Source organism: Castor canadensis, chromosome 11, assembly GCF_047511655.1.
Source record: "Castor canadensis chromosome 11, mCasCan1.hap1v2, whole genome shotgun sequence".
Classification (NCBI taxonomy): domain Eukaryota; kingdom Metazoa; phylum Chordata; class Mammalia; order Rodentia; family Castoridae; genus Castor; species Castor canadensis.
The window spans coordinates 24,981,163-25,002,740 of NC_133396.1; the positions used below are offsets into that span (position 1 = coordinate 24,981,163).

Below are 21,578 nucleotides of genomic sequence, written 5' to 3' on the forward strand. Positions count from 1 at the left end.
CAAAGATGGACTTGAGACGTACATAATGGGACACAGAAAGTGTAGGCACCAAAGAAAGCCAGGGAGAAAGAGCAGGTTCTGGGACAGGGACTGAGAAGGGAAGCACGTTGTTCAGACAGGTTGTCCATCTCCATTTTTCCAGTTTGCTCCTGAACGCCCCTTTCGCCCCTCTCTCCCTCCATCCCTGCGATTCCTCACAGCCTCTGGAGCAAACTGGTGATGCTCTGGGCTCACGCACTATGGGCGCTGACCAATGCTTCCTATGGGCAGAGCCAGCAAGCTTGCAAGGGCTCTAGTGCCCAGAGTACATGCCAGGACAGGAATTCCCCGGTCCCAGGGATGCCAAGAAAAACAGCCATGCTGTTCCTCAGTTTGTCAGAGGAAGCCTTACTCCCTTCCTTTCTGGAGGCTAGGAATGGAAAAAATGACTCAAGGACTCTCCAGTGGAACCGCCCTGTGTGTGCCGCACACATAGAATAGGGGTACCATCTTTTGATCTCCTCTCCTGGAAGTTTGTGCCATTTCTGCCACTCTTACCATGTCACACTGTCATATCCAGCCCTCCCCACACATATGGGACCTCAGTATCAATGTTGTCCTCCCTGTGTTAAACAGTCCCTTTCCATTTATCCACTCCTCTTCCCAATCACACTGATACAAGGATACGCCTCTCCCTATGAATACTGGGTATCAGAGGGATGAGCCACAGAAAGCACAGAAACCCTTGTCTGAACACACACACACTTCCCAGGCCAAAAAAGGAGGACACCCTTGCCAGAAGAGAAGCAGGTTTATTAGGGCCCCAGGCGGAGAATGCCTAAGTTCTGAGTGAAGGCAGTTTAGCTGTTTCCCATGGCCCCAGGGGCAGGTCAGGGCTCTGGTAGAGCTGGGACTAAGCCTTTGCTTCTCAAAATCCCTGGCCTGAGACCTCAGAGGCCAGTTCTGGGAGGGCAGAGGGGTCTGTTTCTCCTGTCCCTTGGGATCGTTGGAAAACTTTTGTCCAGACTGGGGAAACGGTCCTCTGGGGCCAGGGAGCTTTGAATCCACAGCCTTCATTTCAGTAATGACCATTTAATTTGTTCCTTGGCAGACTGAAGAACCTGGGATGGGGGGGTAGGAGGTTGACAGAAAGAATTGGGGAGAAGATCAAATGCTTTCATTGGCAGTGAAGAGGTCTCCAGGCATCCCTGCTGGTCCTGGTCACTAGGTGGCAGCAGCTGGTTTAAGTGGGGACTGACCTCAGGGTGGAAAGGGAAGGGTAGGGCCAGATGGGTGCAGCCAGTTCCCACCTCAGGCCCAGACCTGCCCAGCTCTGGTTCCTGCATCAGGAGCCCTGGGTGTGGCAGTGGCCCCTGCCTCCCCCACACCATGCCATGCCATATGAGCTTCTGCCCGTAGTGCCATGTCCAGGCAGAGCCTGGGCCTGGGCTGAACTCTGCCTGTTCTTAGGCACCTGGCATCTCAGTAAACTCCTATAGAGCTCTGCCTTGGCTGGCAGTTGTGTTCTTAACCCAAACTGCTGCCAATATGGCACAGTTGGCCAAGGGTGGCCAGCCAGACCCTGCTCTGGACACCTGCTCTGAGAGAGAGCAGTCTGGTATATATAGAAATCTGTGCCACTGTGCATACTTGATGCAATCACAGAGAGTAACTTGTATCCCTCAGATTGTCCCTCCAGCCATTAAACCACATTCCTTTTCAACGAAGGTCCATCTCACACGGTGAACATTCCTTCCTCCTGCAGCCTCCTCTTCTCTGGGAGTAGTGAGGTTCCCCCACTTCTCCTGGAGGAATCTCATTTTCTCATTTTAGCTAATACTTGCTAAATGCTAAATGCAGCTTCTCTTCTACTCAAGATTTCCACTAAATATTCTGTCTTCATTCTTTGCCCCTTTGGAAAAGTAGCAAAGGTTATTTACTGAGAATGGATACTGCGCTAGGATATTTCCAAGCAGTGGCTCATCCAATTTTTATAATAACCTAAAGAGGGTCTTATCCTGGTCCCACTGGGTGGCACAGGCCCATCTCAGAAATACCAGGGCATGAGAGGTTCAGAGACGTGCCACCCAACTTTAGATGGCAAGGTGGGACGTGTATTCTGGGATGATGACCCATAAGAGCACCTGTGGGGTTTGGTTTTGTTTTGTTTTAAGCAGTGGGGATTGAACCTAGGGTCTTACGCATACTAGGCAGTTACTCTACCACTGAGCTACATCCACAGCCCTTTTCTTTAAAAATTATTTTTTGCGACAGTATCTTGCTAAGTTGCCCAGGCTGGCCTTGAACTTGCTATGTAGCTCAGGCTGGCCTCAAACTTTTGATCCTTCTGTCTCAGCCTCCTGAGTAGCTGGGATTGCAGGCATGAAGCACCATACCTGGCCTCACACCTGTGTTCTTATCTGCTGTGTTCATCACTCCCCAACCTCTTTTCCCTGAAAATTGCCATGTAGCTGTATTCATTCCAGCAGGGTATGAGGAGACATGGAGGACCAGAGGGCAGGAAGTACAGAGGGCAGTTCAGGAAAGTGGGCACCACAGATGGGGCTCCCCACCAGATGGCACAGGGCCCATGTTGGCAGGCCCACCACAAATAGAGGAGTAGTTAGTGCCAAGGCATGACGCTCCACAGAAGCAGGATTAGTCTATATAGAGAGACCTGTAAGCAGACAGATCAGAGATGAAGGCAGTTGGCTTGACTAGCAGGAAGTTTGTGCAGCTGCAGAACCAATCTGGCCACAGAGCCAGGACCCACCCCATTCCACGTGCATCCCCAGATAGGATCATGCAGATGTAACTGGGGCATCTTTTCCATAGCCAGGTTACTCAAGGGAAAGGTAGCAAGTGATGAGTGGGCTGAAGAGGCCCTTAACAATTCCAGCATGAAGCCTAAATGGTGAGGGGGTGGGGGTTGGAGGCAAACTCCTATTTGGTCTCCTTTCTGGCTTGGGGAGAGCAGCAGGGGTCTGAGTCCTACTTTGCTTTAGGCAGTTCATTTCGGGTTCAGTTCAACTACACTTGGCCAGGAGATGAGGTGTGCAGGTGGTTGCACACCCATCCACTCATTAGTACCCACCTCTGTACCCTGGAAAGCCTGGAAGCCTCCAGTGACTCTAAGTCTTGGTCTGTCACTGCCTCATCCCTTCTCTCTCATACCCCTAGATTCTCAGCCTCAACCACCTTTCCTGAGGCACTGGGCTCTTCTTATCTCTTTAGTCCATTTCTGGTGAGGGCAAGTACAGGGGCCTACCTGAGCCACACTCTGTTCAGTCAGGCCGCTGTCATCTGTCTGTGGAGAAACAGAGTCAAATGGTGTTGTCGGGCCAGGGCGAGGGGCTGGGAGGCGGAGTGAGGGAGTGTTGCGTTAGCATGATCCAGACCTACATCTGTATCTCCACTTAGTGGAAGTCCTGCAGCCTGTCACTTGGAACCCAGGACCCCTGGGATCCTTCACCTTGAATGAAGGATGAGGGTGTAAAGGGAATAAAGATGGGAAAAGGTATCATCCAGACATGAGAAAGCCAAACCAGGTAGGGAAACTCTGCCCATCCCTCCAAGTTTCAACTGTAAGGCCAAGGCAGCCACCTGGCATCTTTTTGAAGATGCTCTTACTTCCCCACCTATTCTTCCCACCAGGAAGGTGATCTCTATAGAGAGAGAATGGGACGATCTCACTTATCAACTGACACTCCAAACTGATGCCCACCCACCCTGCCCCTAGCAAATGCAATGATCCACTGGTTGGCTTCTGCCAGAAGATCTAGGGCTCCCACCAGCTGGGCCCTGGCAGCTCTGTGCTCTGAAGGACAGGGAGGAAGAATGGGAAGAGCAACATGGAGGAGACCAGGATATGGGGGCAGGGAAAGGGGAGGTAACAGGAAGACTTACCCTAAAATTCACTTTCTGGATTACTTGCTGGGGATCACTCTCCAGAATCACACTACAAGATGAGAAATAAACCAGGGGGATGATTGGCAGCATGATTCTCACCTCTGTTTCCTCTCCCAGCCAAACTGCTTCCTTCTCTTCAGCACTTCCTACAGTATCTTCCCTTCAGGGTACCTTCCCACTGATAGTCCTCAAGTCACACCTCTTCCTCCTCACCACAGAGGGCTCTCAGCTCTGCTTCTTCTATACTTCACACTGTGGTCCATACTGTTGGTCATCACTGGGCAAAAACCGTGAAATGGGTTCAATCTAGAATGATGAAGTACTAAACGCAAAGACTTACAAGCTCAGAGCTCTCCAACGTTCATGTCCTCTACTGGGCCAAGGGACCCATGAAAAGACTCAGCTACAGTGAAGGAAGGGAGGCCCCTGGAGTTCCTGTCTTATCTTCCTATTACTTATGCCATGGGGTCATGCTGCACGTGACAAATGGGACTCCAAAAATCAGAATCTACCTTCCCTTTTGATAAACCCAAGTACTGGCGCTTTTCATAGCCAGTGGGCACTCATTCATGAGATGTTAGGAGTGCTAGGGAGTCATTTGTGGTATGTGCAAGGTGCACAGGGTGGCAGGACCTGTCACTGTAGGTGGGACAGAGCGTATAGGAACTGTAAGCTCCCCCTTACCCAGGAGATTCCTCCAGGGCAGAAGTTGGTTTTCCTTTTTTACCCATCTACTGGAAATGATAGACATTTCCCAGGAGCCTCTTCCAGGTCCATTACTGGGACCAGAGATCCTGGAATCTAGGAAGACAGAGCATCCCAGGCCAGGCCTCCCATTTGGGGGCTGTCTCCTGACTGGCACTCCTGGGTTTCCTTGGCAGGAAACTGAGCTCCAAGGGGTTGAGATGGGGAGACTTATGGGGCTGATAATTGGGCATATTCTGTGCTCATGCCTTCCAAGGCCTGTGCCTCACTTTGTGGTTGTAATTGTATGTGTGTATGTGTGTGTGTGTGTGTGTGTGTGTGTGTGTGCCTGCTCATGTGGTTTGTCTTCAAGAGGGCCCAAATTCTGTATGCATCCAACTCCATAAAACCTGGCCTTCCAATCACTTTTGGGTCCCATCAATCAGTACAATGCTGAGCAGTGACAGGCAGTCAATAGAGATAGAGGAGCTGGGCATGGTGGTACACACCTGCAATCCCAGCACTCAGGTGGCTGAGGCAGGAGGATGGAGAGTTCTAGGCCATCCTGGTCAACATAGGGAGTTCAAGGGCAGCATGGGCTACGTAGGAAGACCCTTCCTCATTAAAAAAAAAAAGAACCAAAAATATATGCATGCCCCTATCCATACATCCATTTTTTGAATGAGGATACAGGGGCTCAGAGATTCTAGTAACTTGCTCAAGGACACACAGCTAGAGAGTGGCAAGGCCAAGATCTAAAACCATATACACTCAGAGTATGGTGTCTCACATCTGTATTACCAGCACTTGGGAGGCTGAAGACAGGAGGGTGTTCCAGGCTAGCTTGAGCTACACAGAGTGACCCTGTCTCAAAATAAATAAGTAAAAATAAAACCATATACATGTGAGTTTCCAGAGATTATATTCTATCCATAGCACTGTACTACCCTGCCTAGGGGTAGGGGACTCTGAGAAATGGTATACTGAAAATGCTTCCCTCTATCACTTTTGTTTTTGTTTTTGACTTTTTTGGGCAATGGTAGGGCTTGAACTCAGGGCCTCATGTTTGCTAGGCATTTGAGCCACTCTGCCAGCCTTTGTTTTTGTTTTTTGGTGAGGTTGGGATTTGAACTCAGGACTTCATGCTTGCAAAGCAGGTGCTCTACCACTTGAGCCATGTCTCCACTCCAGCTTTGCTCTAGTTATTTTGGAGATTGGGTCTTGTAAACTATTTACCCAGGCTGGCCTCAAACTGCAGTCCTCCTGATCTCAGCCTCCCAACTAGCTAAGATTACAGGCATGAGCCACCTGCACTCAGCTACATAGTGAGTTGGAGGATATCCTGGGTTATGTAGGAGACCCTGTCCCAAAACAAAACAAAATAAAACAAACAAACAAAAAGATACTCAAGAAAATTCTATCATCCTACGCCACAGAGCCAGAACTTCTTTTTCTCACTGATTATTGTTTCTTCCCTGTCCTTCAAGGCACTCCACTAACCAACTTTTCTCATAAGGGCTCCCAGGTTCCTAAGAAAACACTAGCAGCCAGGTGTTGGTGGTTCATGCCTGTAGTCATAGCTACTTAGGAGGCAGAGATCAGGAGGATTGAGGTTCAAAGCCAGCCTGAGGCAAATAGTTCATGAGGCTCTATCTTGAAAATACTCATCACAAAAAAGGGCAAATGGAGGGACTCAAGTAGTAAGAGTGCCTGCCTAGCAAGTGTGAGGCTCTGATATCAAGCCCCAGTTCCACAAAACAAAACAAAAAACTAACATACCAATGGGAAGTAACATTTTCCAATGAGAACCATTTCACATGCATCATCTTCTTCAACCCCCCACAATCCTGTGAGGTCATGTCCTTATCATCACCATTTTAAAGACAGGGAAAGTAAGGCCAGAGAGAGTCAGTAACTGGCACAAGTGGTAAAAGGGGGAGGGGTGGGGCTAGCAGACTGGCTGAAGTTCTTTTGGAAAGAGACGGGCAGTTATGCTACTCTTGGACCCTGGAGATCAACCTGGATTTTCCTAAACCCTGCCTATTCAGACATCTGTCATAGGTTGACATCTGGTTACTCTCTTGCTTGTCTTGACTTTGGTTAACACCGACATCAACCTCCATCCTCATAAGTGGGGTGGGAATAAGAGGAAGGGGTGGGGCATGAGGTCACTGGGACTATGTTGGGGGAAGGGAGGGAGAGTGGGCTAGTGAGGCCAACAGTGGGCTTGGAGCAATCTCGATTGAATCCGCAAAGGTGCCTCTGGCTCTGAGTATCCTTGACCATCCCCTCTTCTCTTCATCCCTCCTCACCCGCCATCCACAATCTCGTCCAGTACTAAGAAGGCTCCGTCCATGTTCTCCAGCAACCAGCGTTTCTCCACATTCTTCCTAAAGGCAGAGATAAGATCCAAAGCCCCATTCCCATGGCTAGGAGGGACCAGATCCTGTTTAGGTGAGAGACCCCCTCTCTCCAAAGACTACTTCATCGACTGCCCCTCTCCCAAAGTACTAGGAAGGAGAAAGCAAAGGACAGTGAGGGCAGAGCCTTGCAAAGGTCTCCTGAGCACAGGGCAGCTCTAGGATTAGCCTACATTGGTTAATGCAGGCCATATTTTTTGATCAGATAACAGAAGGGTATGCAGGGAAAAGCAACCTGAGCTTCAAGGCAAAAAACCCTAAACTGTAATTTCAGCACTCAGGAAGCTGAGGCAGGAATATCTCAAGTTCAAGGCCAACCTGGGCTTCAGAGAGTCTCTGCCTTCCCCCCAAAAAAGCCCTGAATGTGGATCTCTGTTATGATATTAATATTTTAACTTCAGACATCTAAGTATCTTGAGATTCAACTGCTCGCTATACACTGTACATGGCCCTGACCTGGGTGGTATCACAGAGGACAGGTAGAAGGTATGGGCTCTGGTTCTAGTCTTGAAGATCTGTGAAGATTTCAGGAGGAAAGCAGGGAGTGAGGGCTTTGACTCTTGGATGATCAAGGCCTGGGGGCTGGGATCCTAGAGTGCAGAGAATCTCACTTACCTTAACACGTGGCTCAGAGAGTCAAACAGGCAGGTGAGAACAGACATGAGCATCAGCTGGGGAGGGCAGGTGCAAGAGGAGGAAAAGAAGAGCTGAAGCTGAGAGGCCCAAAGGAGACCCAGAGCCCCCTGTGTGGTCCACAGTGGATGGCTTTCCCCATCAGAGAGGACTGGGCTGGAGGCTGGTTGCACTTTGACCTGAGATGGAACTTCCCCAGGTCTGGATTGGGGATACTGGAGTGCTCCACTGGGGGACACTGAGTGTCTCCTTTTCTAGTAATGTTAAGGAAGAATCAATGACTCCCTGTAGAGGGTGTTAATGACGTCATTTCTTATTCCCAAGAAACATAAGGGGCACATAGATTTGCACTGTCTCAGAAAAACCCATTCCCGTCACAAAGACCCCTCCCCACCCCAAGATCCTAGAGAGGTGAGCCCACCTCCACCTCAGATTCCAAGCCTTCCCCCCAGAACAGCACCTCCTTGTCACCCCGGGCTCCTCAACTTACCTCATTCTCATGGGATGAGCCCACCACGTACAGGAAGAGGTCAATACTGCTCTTGTAGACAATGGTCATGCCCCCAAAAAATGCGATCTCACCTAGAAGTAAATGGGTTGTCAGCTTTGGCCACCTCTGCCTGGTGCCAGCCTGGCCCCCGCCCCCTTCCCAGGTCTTCTGCTCGGCACCTTGCCCTCTGTTTCCTTCTCTTCCTTGATAGACCAGCGCTAAGAATACTACCATGAGGTTTCTGTGTCCTTGTTCCCATCCCATGCTCTATTTCTAGGGATAGGCCTCCTGCTGATGAGTCAACAAACCCAGGACCAGGTTGACTTCCTGCCCACCTTCTACCATATGCAATGCCCTGGGACCTATCCTCCCAGGGGATCCTCTCTCTTAGTTGAGAGAGGGTTGGCTGTGCTGGGGTGGGAAGTAAGAATGATGGGAGTGAAGGTTCCCCAGTGAAGGGAGTGGAGAACAGCTGGGAGGGAGAAGACAAAGAGCTTCAGAAGAGTAGTGAATGGGTTGTGGGTGGGGAAGGCCATCAGGGACAGATGTGTCCAGATGGAGAAGATGACAGACACTGGTGTCTGTCTGAGGAAGAGGCAGACACTTACTCTCAGTCCTGCTGGTCTTGTTGAAGACATTTTTCTCAAAGACCGTCTGCTCCTTCATGGAGGGAAAGGTGTCATCATAATACTGTGAAAAAGAGAAGGGCAACAGCCATTCCACAGAGCCTAGCTCCTTCCGGAGGGGTGTGGGTTCTGGCCACGCCAGACCCTGCTGCTATGCCCTGTCTCCCATGTACTGCATTCCAGGCCTGTCTGCTCCACAGTTCCCATAAACAAATTCTAAGCAAAGAAAATCAGAGGAGCAGCCTTTGAAGTCCCTTCCTTTTTCCCTCCCTCTTTCTCTTTCTTTCCTGTTTCTTCCTTTCCCTCTTTCTTTCTTTTCCTTGTTCTTGCTTTCTGTTCTTTCTTTCTTTTCTTTCCCTTTCCTTCCTTCCTTCTTTTTTCTTTTTTGCAGTACTGGGGCTTGAACTCAGGGCCTATGCCTTGAGCCACTCCACTCTTTTTCATGATGGTTTTTTTGAGATAGGGTCTCATGAACAATTTCCCTGAGCTGGCTTCAAACCAAGATCCTCCTGATCTCTGCCTCCTAAGTAGCTAGGATTACAGGCATGAGCCACCAGCTCTTTTCTTTTCTTCTCTTTTCTTTTTTTCCTCCTTCCTTGCCACTGGGGATCACACCCAGGACACTGCATATGATAGGCAATCACTCTACCACTGAACTACATTCCCAGCCTCCAAACTCAGTTTCTTAATTGGTAACATGGATGGGTCCTGCTGGAAGGAGGCCCTGGATGTGCTTTAGCATTGCTGATCCACCTCTGACCATCTACTGGGGCAAGGTGTGTTCCTCTCAGCTTCCAATTTTCTGAATATGCATATTGCCATTTACTAGTCAATCTACAGACAAATTAGCAGTCTCCCCACTGAATCCTGCCATGGTAAACAAATATATGAATGTTATGAGTACAAAATAGTTTTAGCCCCAAACAAATGCATGTCATAGCTAAATTTGATCCTGTAGCAGAGCACAGCTACAGTTAATTGTGTCAAGGGTGGAAATTTAGTTTGGAATTATCCTGGTTTGATCTACTCAGGCCATGTTCACTAGGATGGATACCAGATAACTGAGTAGAAGGCAAGTGAAAATCACCCTGATCTTCAAAACCCTGAGCTTGAGGCAGACACAATGGTATGTGCCTGTAACCCAAGCACCTGGGAGATGGAGGTAGGCATATTGAGAGTTGGAAGCCAGACTGGTTTACATAGTGAGTTCAAGGCCAGCCTGAGCTGCATAGTGAAACCCTGTCTCAAAAATCGAAGGGCTGAAGATATAGCTCAGTGATAGAGTGCTTGCCTGACATGTGCAAGACCCTTGGTTCCATGCCCAGCACGGGGGAAAACACACACACTCACAAACAAGCAAGCAGATAAACAAACAATCAAAAACCCCTGGGTTTGGACCTATGACATTAATACTGTGACCTTAGGCAACTCACTTAGCTTCTCTACATCTCATTTTATGTATCTGTGAAATTAAAGAATTGGATTACATGGTCTTTAGAGTCCCATCTGGTTCTAAATCCTTACACTAAGTCTTTTGTGTTTACTAAGCCGCAATACAAAAGGAGAGGTCACTTGTTCAGAGTTTAGGGACCAGGACTCCTGGGACCCGGACTCAACTCTCCATTGACACCTTTGATGGAAATCTCCCATGCCCTAGGTCCAGCTGGCTGGTGGGAAAACAAAGAGAAGACGTGTCAGGAAGCATGAGAAGACACAAACGAGATACCCCCTGCAGGGCCAGAAGCTTGACTAGGCAGGAGGGTGGACAGAAGGGCCTCTGGAGGGTCTAGGCCAGGCTACTCTGCATCTCAGAGGCCAGAGTCTCTCTCTGTTCTTGAGACGGTGTACTGTGTGTTCAGGGTGCCTGGGGTGGGGGGTTACCTTGGCCAGCAGCCGATTCCCGTCATTATCTAGGATGAAAACAGCCTTGATGGTGTAGAGGGAAGGTTCCTGCAACTGACACCGGGGAGGAGAGCTCTTTTGGTGCCTGACTCAAGGTGGACGCCCTGTCACGCGCTCTATGGGATCTGCCGGCCCTAGGAGTACATCCTCAGGCTCCAGCGACCCCAGTCCCAAGTACACAGCTGGTTCCAGTCCAACCCTTTGCCTACTCGAGTGCCCACTCCACTCCCAAGCAGATGTTCCACTGCAGGCCCGGGGTGGGGCGCTGTGCCCGCTGGGTGCAGAAAGTCCTACCGGGCCCAAGTTCTGTCATGCACTGACTGCTCCAGAGCCCGAGTCGGAGTGTATCACAGAACCTGGGCCGGGGGGGACAGCGGCGCCGAGCCTCCTCCGTCCAGCTCACCCCAGGCTCCAGGAGTCCCCGCCATCACCCTCGGGCGACGGGAGCACAGTCCGGGGCCGACTCGTCACTCCTCACCCTTCCCGTTGGAATCTGACCCCCACCCCCACCCTGCCACTCATCCCTGCCTCGAGTTCCCGCAGAACTTCAGCCCTGCGCCGGCCACTCGCTCGCCCGCACCAGGACGAACTTTTCCTCCCACCCCTGGGGCTGGACAGTGGCGGCACAAAGTTCTCATCTCCAGCGCCAGTTGTGAGTTGGGTGTCCTCCCTCCCCCCATCCTATCCCCCCGCCACCACACTGCCCGCTCCTGCCGCCCGGGGACCCCGCACCCGCCCGCTCCGTACCCGCGGCCCCGAGGGCTCCCCAACTCCGGAGGGCGATGCCAGGCCCCCCGCCTGGGCGGCCGCGGCCCCCTCCCCCGGGTGCGGACGTGGCCAGGCCTCGGGCCGCTGCATTCCGCTCGCCGCCTCGCACTGACAGCGCCGCCCCGCCCCGCCCCGCGCCCGCCCGCGGGCCGCCCCCCAGGGCGCAGTCCGCGCCGCCCCTCGGCCCGCGCCAGTGCCGGCTCTCCTTTCCTCCGGCCCCTTCCTCTCGGCGCCCTCCCTGCCCTCCCTTCGCTGCCTCTGCGCGCTGCCCCCACACCCCAGCTCTCCTCCCTCTCTCACTCTGCTCCTTAACGTCCCTCAGGTGGCTCCAGGACCAACCTGGCTTCCTGCTTCCTGCCTCTTCTTGGGCCAGTGACTTTGGTTTGCACCGGTTCTGCAGGCTGTTCTGGGGCCAGCAGGAAACACAGGTGAAGCCCACTCCCTGGTAGGTATCTTCAGGACAAATATGGTCAGGTCACCCTTTGGATCTTGGGACATGTTCCAGCAGGTGGGGGCAGAACTGTAGAGACCCCTCTACAGAGAAAGGAGCTGTAGTTTGGGGGACACCCCTACACACACACACACAGAGACGTCTCTCAAGACACACATGTTCACAATCTGAAACAGGACGAATGCCTGCCAGCACACATGCTCCCCCTAGGGCCTGGCTTGGCAGTATGTTTGAGATTTCTTGGATCTAAGTCGACCAGAGGACAAGCTCTCATTTGGGGACACTGGCCAGTGGACAGTTCACAGCCTGTGAGGCAGAGCTAATTGTACCTTTGGGTACTCACCTAGATCAATACCACTTGTGTCTTTTACACTGATTATCGTGATGTATCAAAAGATACATCTAGCCAGGCACTGTACGCCTGTAATCCTAGCTACTCAGGAGGCAGAGATCAGGAGGATCGAGGTTTGAAGCCCAATAGTTTGCCAGACCCTATCTCAGAGGGGAAAAAAAAAAAAAACTTCACAAAAAAGAAATTTTTGGTGGAGTGGTGCAAGTTGTAGGTCCTGAGTTCAAACCCCCGTACCACAAAAAAAAAAAAAATCTGGAATGTAGGTGTTTTCACTCCTCCCACCCCCCCATCCCCGCCTGCTGTTGCAGACTTTGTGTGATTTTTTTTTTCTCTTCCCATGTCTCCGCATTCAGAATACAGACCAGACACAGGGCTGAGGTGTATATGGGGTAGGTTTACTTTGCCTCCTCTTTCTATACAGTCAATGCAAAAACACAACCTGTGGTAAGCACCAGGAGGCCCATGTGACCTTTTCAAGACTGTAGGGCTTTAAGTAGTTGAGTAGGAGGAAACTCAAAATGTCTTCCCAGTTCTTCACCCCTTCAATACCTCTCATTCTGAGTAGGCATTCACTCATCCCAGATGACTGCCCAAGGGGCTCAGGATGCAGCTTAGCGGTAGAATGCCTGTTGTGCATGTGTGAATCCATGGGTTCCATCCCAGCATATTTTCTTCACACTCACTGCCAATTAACAAGCAAACAGGACATGATGGCATGGCTCAAGAGGTAGTGATCGAGAAAAGTGCAATAAAAGAAAGGAGTAGGGTGTGACAGGAGAGACATATCACATTAGACAGGGTGACTGTCAGGGGGTGGATTTTGGTGAGGATATTTAAAGTGGAACTTGAAGAGAAGGCTCAGGTACTTCATTAAGTACTTATTTAAGTACTGCAGGTACTTAAATAAGTGAATGAATAAGTGAATTCAAGGTGAGGGAGTCATGTATAAACACTCACAGGCTACCAATTTTAAACAAACAAAAATTAGAAGGTACTTATCAATCAAACCATATATCATATGCTGTACAACTATTTATTGAATGCTTGCTATGTACTGGGATACAACCATAGACAAAATAAAATCTTTGCTCTCATGGGATTTATAAGCAAGTGTGTGTGTGTGCATGTGCATACATTTCTGTGCAAGATAGATAACATGCAAATAAATGTGTAAAGCTGATGTTCTAGAAGTTGGTGATAAGAAAAATAAAGCAGGGGCTTGGGTGTAACTCAGTGGTAGAGTGCTTGCCTGGCATATGCAAAGCTCTGGAAAAAAATAAAAGCCAGCAGAAGGAATGGAATCAGGAATGTAAGGGGTCAGGGAGAGGCAAGGCATAATGCCAGACACTAGAGTGTCTGGGAAAGCCTTCAAGAAAGACAAACTTGAACAAAGAGTGGAAGAAGGTGAGGGAGCAAGCCAGGTAGACATGTGAGGAGACAGCTACTGAACTGCTCTCCGTGATGACTTAGGAGATACACTCGTATCTTCTTTACAGGCTATCAGACTTGTAATGGTGGACACAGTCAACAGTCAACATTATTTGGTACAGTGTGTGTGTGTGTGTGTGTGTGTGTGTGTGTGTGTGTGTGTACCCAGTACTTAGCTATTTTGTTTAGATTCTGGATCATGAAAAGTTATGCCAGTGGTCACACTGGCTAGATACATTATGAAAAAATTGATTTAATTATTTCAGTGCCTTGTTCATATGTACAAGGACAGCACCAAAAGCTCCCAGAGGCATTTCTCAGCCTCTGTTGGGCATATGGTACCCACCTTGGGAGAGGGTCTGCCTCCCAAAGAAGGGACAGCGGAAGACCTGGGAAGATAGGGGCCTGAGGGAGCTGGGGTGGCCCCATAGGACTGGTGAAGGAGGAGTTGGTCACACAGGGAGGGGATACAAAGGCACTGAAGGGGGTGGGTTGGGCTGGGGATGAGAGAGAAGGCTGTGAAGGAAGTTTAGGAACCACAACGTTCTCATCACCTCCACTCTGTCCACCTCTGTTGTTGCTATTCTCATAATTGCCAGGATCTCCTTACATCTGGTGCAGTGGTGAGCTACTAAGTTCAGAACCTTCAAATTAAACCTTCTAAGCAAGAGAAGTTCCTCATCAATGGCCCCTCTTAAGCTCCCTAATAGATACCCCGGGACTCCTTTCTCTCTTTGCCCCTGCCAGCCTGAGGTGTGGGCTTTAGAATCCTCTTTAATGGGTTGCACAAGGTCAGGGCAGTGTCATCCACAGAGTGTCAGCAACACTGGAGAAGCACACAGGTGCAGCAGCAGAAAATCAGCTCCGTAGCTTGACTGGAGTGAGGAAGCCATGGCTGCAGCTAGCTGGGCATGGTGGTACATATCTGTATATACCAGCTACTCAGGAGGCTGAGTCAAGAAGATCTCGAGTTTGAGGCCAGCCTGGGCTGTATAAGACTCCCACCTCAAAAAAAAAAAAAAAAAGCAAGGGGGCTGGAAGCACGGTTCAAGAGGTAGAGTACTTGCCTAGCAAGCATAAGGGCCTGAGTTCAAACCCCAGTACTGTCCCTAAAAAAATCGTAGCCTTTCCTTCAGGGGGGTGCGGCAGGGCAGGGCTATGGGACTGTGCATCTCGAATCCCTCAGTCTGAGCCAAAGCTGTGCTCAGGATTGGTCTTTGTTCTTTGGAACCCCAGGAGTCAGGTGATTCCAACAGGGTTCTTGGTTCCAATGGGCCTTGACATATCTTCAGGGGAGACCATTCTCGTTTCCTCTGACTCACCCTCCTGCTGCCACATGTCTGGGCTGTCTGTCCTGGGATTTCAGCATCTGTTCCTGTGTGACAAGAAGAAACAGCTCCTTTGAGTACCAGCTTCAATCCTTCCTGCTATAATGTCAAGAGGGGGAGGTGTGTGTGGAATAAGTGTTGTGCTGGAGAGAGAACGAAAGCTTTCTTGCTCCATCTATAGGGTGGGCTTCAGTAGATCATTCTAAGGACAGCTCTCTTCAGAGTCTTTGGCTTTCACTGGAACAAAGCTGCAGGGTGGTTGGAGAGATGGCCAAGGAAGGGCCTCACACGCAGCTCTACTCCCATACCCAAGTGGCTTTGCACATGTGACCTGATTTTTAAGATTTGTGAATATGCATATTGTTGTCTCCATTTTACTCAGGCTAGCCGGACTGGTAAGTGACAGAGATGCATTTTTGAACACAGCTATGAATCCAAAACACCCACCTTCAAAACCACCCACTCTCCCTACCTCAGGATGGCACCTGCCTGATTGTGACATGTTGCACTGAGAGCTATACAAAGAAAATTACACAATGTTGTTTGTGGCAATACAGACATACAAGACAGTTGGACTCAGCTTTGAAAAATGATACACCAAGACAGAAATGAACAATGAGTCATTTTCATTGCGTAGGTCAAGGAAGAGAGCAGGCTGGGGAATGGCTCAACTTGTAAAGCAAGTGCAAGGCCCTGAGTTCAAATCCCAGTACTGACAAGAAAAAAAAGGGGAACATTTTTGGATTGAGAAAGACATAGTCCAAAAATCAGAAGATGATTCTAGTCTTGTCATTAGCACTGCTGTTCTTTTATCACCCAACCTCAATTATTGCTCCAAGCTGGTATTTCTCTAGTTCCATTGTTCATAGAATCATCTGAGGAGATTTTACAAAATACTGATGCCCAGTTTTGCTCTGGGGTGTCTGATTTAATTGGTCTGCGGTGGGACTCAGGCACTAGGGATCCCCTAAGGGTTCTCATGTGCAGCGGGGGTTGAGAATTAATCTTCTAAGAGAATGGGGAAGTGGTGCCTAGGGGAGAGGCTGGCTGGCAGAAGAGCTTTACCTCTTGATGGTTTGATGGTAACAAGCTTGCTAATGATGGCTCATGTAAGAAAATGGGCCAGATGTCTGGATTTGCTGGATAAGGAATTGATTTCCTTACTAGATGGATAAGGTATGATTTCCTTACAAAACCTGCTAAAATTTTAATAGTGACAGTATGTAATCCTAGAATCTCTCAGAAGGGCTATAAAAAGGAAATCTCAGGCAGTCATGTAATCCATTCCTCTGGATTAGATGGGGTTGATGAGTGAGGAATACTTACATAGATTAGCAACACTTTTAAACCTTTTTAAATTTTACTTATTTATTTTTGTCGAGACAGGGGTCTTTCTTTGTAGCCCAGGCTGACTTCAAACTCATGGATCCTCCTGCCTCAGCCTCCTGAGTGCTGGGATTAGAGACATGTACCACCATAGCTTGCTAAACATTTTTAAAGAAGGAAAAATAATGGATAACCATAATAGTGGCGAGACAAACTCTCCCCTAGGAGAAAAAGAAATTCCCAATATTCCAAAAGAAATCTAAGCCCCAGACAGCCTACCCTCTCACATTCCTTTCTCCGAGGGATTCTGGGCAGGTGTGACCCTCCAGGGATGACTAGAGGATTGAGGTGCCTGCTGATAGTAGAGGCAGCTTTTCCTACAAGGGAGGTGGGGTTGACATATAGTCTAGGGTGGGGATTTCGTTGTATACTTTATAGTTAGCTGGCTTTTTTATGACCCCAAATCTTTGAGCATTAGAGCCAAGCCTCCTCCTGGCTTCCCACTGTGTTTCTGTCCTGTGCAGCCTGGAGTCACTAAGGCAAGGCCTGGTTTTAGTGATGGCTGTCAGCCTCTCCCTTAGGGAGCAGGTGCATGTGCTCACTTTTTCCAGCAGTCTTCTCAGTCTGATTTAATGGCTATACAGGGACTGATGACACATCGGCATGGGATCTTTCTTTTTCTTCTTGGATAATTGTCCTATTAACAGCTGTCCCAGGCAAAAGAAGGGGGGAGGGCCTGGGGCAGGGAGGAGGATGGCTCTGTGTGTGAAGAGGGGCACACCCTGGGTTTTACAAGGTTAATCAGCAGGTTCTGGAAAGAAGGTTTGCACCTGCTGGGACTTGATCTGGATCTCTAGACAGAGTGAAAGGCAGGCTTTCTGTCTGCACTCCCTACCATGGAGTATTAAATATCCCGAGGCCCACACCCTGCCAGGCCTAACTGCCTGCTGTTCCCATTAGGACTGGCTATACCCACAGTCTCCTCAGCCCTTGCTATTACTGGTCTTTCCCCTTTTCTTCCCTCCTTTCTACTGCTGAGCAGCAAACTTTTTCTAAATCCTTCCCAGTTATTCTTTTCTTTTCTATCCTTCCTTCCTTCCTTCCTTTTCCTTCCTTCCTCCCTTCCTTCCTTCCTTCTCCTTCTTCTTTTTCTTCTTTTGTGATGCTGGGGATCAAACCAAGAGTCCTGAGCACACAAAGCATGTATATGTTGTACCACTAAGCTGCATCCCCAGCCCACTCCAGTCATTCTTTAACTCAATAATTCACCTCATTATCCATCTTTCTCCTATTTTACACTCAAATAATTATTATACACATTGATATACTATATGTGAAGTTGGAAGGCAAAAGAAAATTTACAGGTATGGTGGTACACACCTGTAATCCTAACAATCAGAAGGCTGAGGCAGGAGGGTCCATCCAGAGTTTGGTGCCAGTCTGGGCTATATAGCAAAACCCTGTCTCAAAGAAAACAACAGCAATGCTTGGTGCAGTGACTCAAGCTTGTAATCCTAGCTACTTGGGAGGCAGAGATTGGGAGATCATGGTTTGAGTCTAGCTACTGGCAAAAAGTTCTGAGACCATCATTTTCACCAACAAAAGGCTGGGTGTGGTGGTGTACACCTGTCATCCCAACAATGCCGGGACACATGAACAGGAAGATAGTAGTTCAAGCCAGGCAGGGCATAAAGCAAGACTCTATCTCAAAAACAGCCAAAGCAAAAAGGGTTGGCAGCATGGCTCAAGTAATGGGGCACCTGTTTAGCGATTATGAGGCTCTGAGTTCAACTCCCAGTACCACCAAAAAAAATGTGGGTTGGCATGGTAGTGCATGCCTATAATCCTACCACTCAGGAGGCAAAGGGAGACAAATCACAAGTTCAAGTTCAGCTTGGGCTACATAGCAAGACTCTGTCTCAGAAAAACAAAAGAATTCAGTTGAATGAATTTAAGCTCTCGGAGTGATAAATAGAATCATCCTTTTATCTCCTGTTTGTGGCCTCTCTATCCAACAGCTGCTTTTACTTTAGTGAATATTTCTCTTACTTGATTTCTTGTTAATCTTTTATCCACTATGCGACTTTCTTATTCTAGGCACCTGCTACCTTAATAGGCACCTCAAAAGGCTTTTGGAGGCCCAGGGTATGAATCCCAACAACGCCAAAAAACAAACAAACAAAAAAACCCAACAACTTCTTGTAAACCACAAATGGACTTGTCAGTTTTAGTGGTGCTAAGATTTCCTCATTCCCCATAAAGGAAAGTCCAGATTTTGTTTGTTTTAACTGCATCAGGGCTTAAAATTGTTTTGTGTTGTTTGTGTCAAAAAGACAGCCTCTATTAGTATGCTTGTACCGTTAAATGAAAACTCTTGACATGAAGGGATCTCTGAAATAAGAGTTTATTGAGCTGTTACAGATAGTAGCTAGAAAAAGGATCAAGTTCTGAGAGAAGTTTCTGAAAGTTATCAGCAGCAAGGCTAGGTAGTCTGCCAGACCTAAGAATTTTTTTTTTGAAGGTACTGGGATTTGAAATCAGGGTCTTGTACTTGCTAGGCAGGCACACTACCACTTGAGTTATATCCCAGCTCTTTTTTGCTTTACTTATTTTCCAGTAGGGTCTCCAGTTTATACTTGGGCAGGCCTGGACTGTGATCCTCCTATTAACACTTCCTTGTAGCTGGCGTGTGCCACCACCAAGCCCAGCTTTTATTGGTTGAGGTGGGGACTGGTGAACTTTTTGCCTGGACTGGACACAAACTGCAATTTTCCTGATCTCCACCTCTGTAATTTTTAGGAGTATAGGTGTGAGACACCATGCCTGGCTGGTAGAATACTTTTATAAACTTTGGAGAAGGAAATCGAGGTAATTTACTCTGGCTATAGATAAGGGGGTGGAGTAATAAAAATGGGGGTGCTTTGAGATAGGAGGGCAGTTCATAAGGAGAAGTAATTATTGCTTCTGGATTGGCTGGGTTGACAGTTTGGAATGTTCATGCATAAGCAAGGTGAGGGAGGTGACCCTGGTGGTTGTCTGTTGTGGGATTTAAATCAAGGTAAAACCTGTAAACCGGCTTTTTTTTATTGGTTTCACCCTTAGCAGTTAACTAACTTTTCTTTTTCCCCCTCCTCTGTCCAGGCTTTGTAATTAAATTTAGGACATATTAGAATTTTTCCTTTATCTTCCATCTTCATCTTCTCAACATAGTCTTGAGTTGTAACTTTAGTTGGGCCTTGTTATCTTTCAGTTCTATGGTTTTTAAATACTTCCTTCCCAGTCTCTTGCTATGTTGCCCAGACAGAGCTCCTGGGCTCAAGTGATCTTCCTGCCTCAGACTTCTGCCCTTTTCCTAACTAATGGCATTATTATTATTAATATTATTATTATATACTGGGGATATTTTTTTTTTTTGGTGGTGCTGGGGTTTGAACACAGGACCTCACGTTTGTTAGGCAGGTGCTCTACCACTTGAGCCATTCCACCAGCCCCCCCATTATTATTATTATTATTATTATTATTATTATTATTATTACATACTGGGGATTGAACTCAGGGCCTCCTGATTGCTAGGCAAGGACTCTGCTACTTCCACTATGCCCTCATTCCTTTTTGACGGTAGGGGAGGGCAACTGGGGGATGAACTCAGGGCTTCATACTTGGTAGGAAGGCACTCTGCCATTTGAGACTTCTGCCAACCCTTTTGCTCTGGTTATTTTTGAGATAGGGTCTCAGTTTATGCTCAGGCTTGCCTAGACTACAATCTTCCTATTTGTGCTTCCCCACAAAGCTGGTTGACAGGTGTTCACTACCATGCCCAGCCATTGGTTGAGATGGGGTCTTGCTACCTTTTTTTGCTCAGGGCTGGCTTTGAACTTTAGTTCTCCAGATCTCCACCTCCTGAGTATCGAGGATTACAGCCTTGAGCCATGACTTTTTTTATTTTTAAAGATAAGATTTTGTTAACTTTTCCTGGGCTGGCCTTAACTAGAGATCCTCCTGAGAAGTTGGGAATACAGGCATGTGCCTTTACACCTGGCTTCCTAACAGCAGCATTTATTTTCATATTCTTACTAATTTAATGGCTGAATGGTCTATTTTCTTAGTAACATATTATATTCTTCAAGACCACACCTCTTTCAAGGCGTGGTTACTTTCTGCTTGGGTCTTTTATCTTTTTTTGGTGGGGAGGTCTGATGGGGATTTAACCCAGGGCTTTGATAGTGTTAAGTACGTGCTATACTGCTGAGCTACACTCCCAGTCTTTTTATTAATATAATTTTAGCAGGAACTTCTAATCCAGGCCTGCCTGCTTGATTCCCCTTTCAGTTATTAGTGTACAAAATTCTAGTCCTTATGGGAGCTTACATTCTAGTATTTATTGAGTGATAGTACAACGAATAAAGTAAATCATGGTCTTCGAATCAGTATTTTTAAAGTGTAAACTAGCTCAATCGTTTCTTTAATATTCAATGAGTGGATGCTGGTGTATATTTACAGACAGTGGAAGTACAATCTGTGAGCCACCTCACTTTAAACCTTCACCATTGCATGGAGTTGATTTATTTAGATTATCAGTTGGCCCTGTCCTTAACTGCAGAAGGACAGTGAGTTGTCCACTAGATTATGGCCTCTTCCAAGGAGACAAGAAGTTGACTTGGCACCTGTTTGTCCCACAGTTGGGAACAACAGAGTACAAATTCCAACTCAGTGATTTCCTAAATGTGGTCTTCGGACTAGCTGCATTAGCATTACTCAAGAGGACAGGTTATCAGGTTTCCACCCCAAGGTTACTTAATCAGAAATCTCCGGAAGCCTCAGAATTTGAGTCTATCAAGCTCCCCACATGACGCTGGGGTACACTGAAGTTTCAGAGTTACAAATACGTTTCGGTAATATGGCTGGGTGGGACGGGAGAACTCTGGAAACTAAGGAACGTTCCTAAAAAGCAAGACTAAGCTCTGTGGGGAAGGCGGGGTAATTTCGTGGTGTTCCTATGATGACAAAAATGGCTATTATGGTCCATCTCTAACACCATCAACAGCCTGCCACTGTTGTGACAACCAATCCTCAGGGCTGTCCCCGCAAAGTGACTGTGGTCTGTACCACGAGGTGCCACCGTTCCTCCTGGTAACTACACCAGGCCCACAGAGAGAGGAAGGCAGGATATCGGTTTCCGTTGCCAGCACCCAAGATGGCGGCACAAGCATCGCCACGACAAGAACCACATGCTCAGTGCTCCGCCTCGGCCCCCTAGGGTCTCACTGGACTTTTGCAAGTCA

At 48.2% G+C, this 21,578-nt stretch overlaps 1 protein-coding gene and 1 non-coding gene across 3 annotated transcripts; both read right to left on the reverse strand.

Annotated features, from left to right (window-relative positions):
• Positions 1-771: 771 nt before the first annotated feature.
• On the reverse strand, positions 772-11,530 carry Copz2 (COPI coat complex subunit zeta 2). 2 transcript variants are annotated; one of them, XM_020155233.2, is made up of 9 exons: positions 11,391-11,530; positions 10,623-10,697; positions 8,724-8,805; positions 8,116-8,207; positions 7,608-7,663; positions 6,885-6,962; positions 3,886-3,937; positions 3,248-3,286; positions 772-1,100 (listed from the first exon to the last, which is right to left on the reverse strand). In XM_020155233.2, the coding sequence occupies exons 1-9, from the start codon at positions 11,499-11,501 to the stop codon at positions 1,053-1,055; spliced, it is 633 nt and encodes a 210-aa protein (XP_020010822.1). In that variant the 5' UTR covers positions 11,502-11,530; the 3' UTR covers positions 772-1,052. The 2 variants fall into 2 exon arrangements, with proteins under 2 accessions (XP_020010822.1, XP_073902034.1); XM_074045933.1 differs by lacking the exon at positions 10,623-10,697.
• Positions 11,531-12,549: 1,019 nt separating this feature from the next.
• LOC141414482 (small nucleolar RNA SNORA51) lies at positions 12,550-12,675 on the reverse strand. Its single transcript, XR_012439509.1, has one exon. It is a non-coding gene; the product is annotated as a small nucleolar RNA SNORA51 (small nucleolar RNA).
• Positions 12,676-21,578: the final 8,903 nt, after the last annotated feature.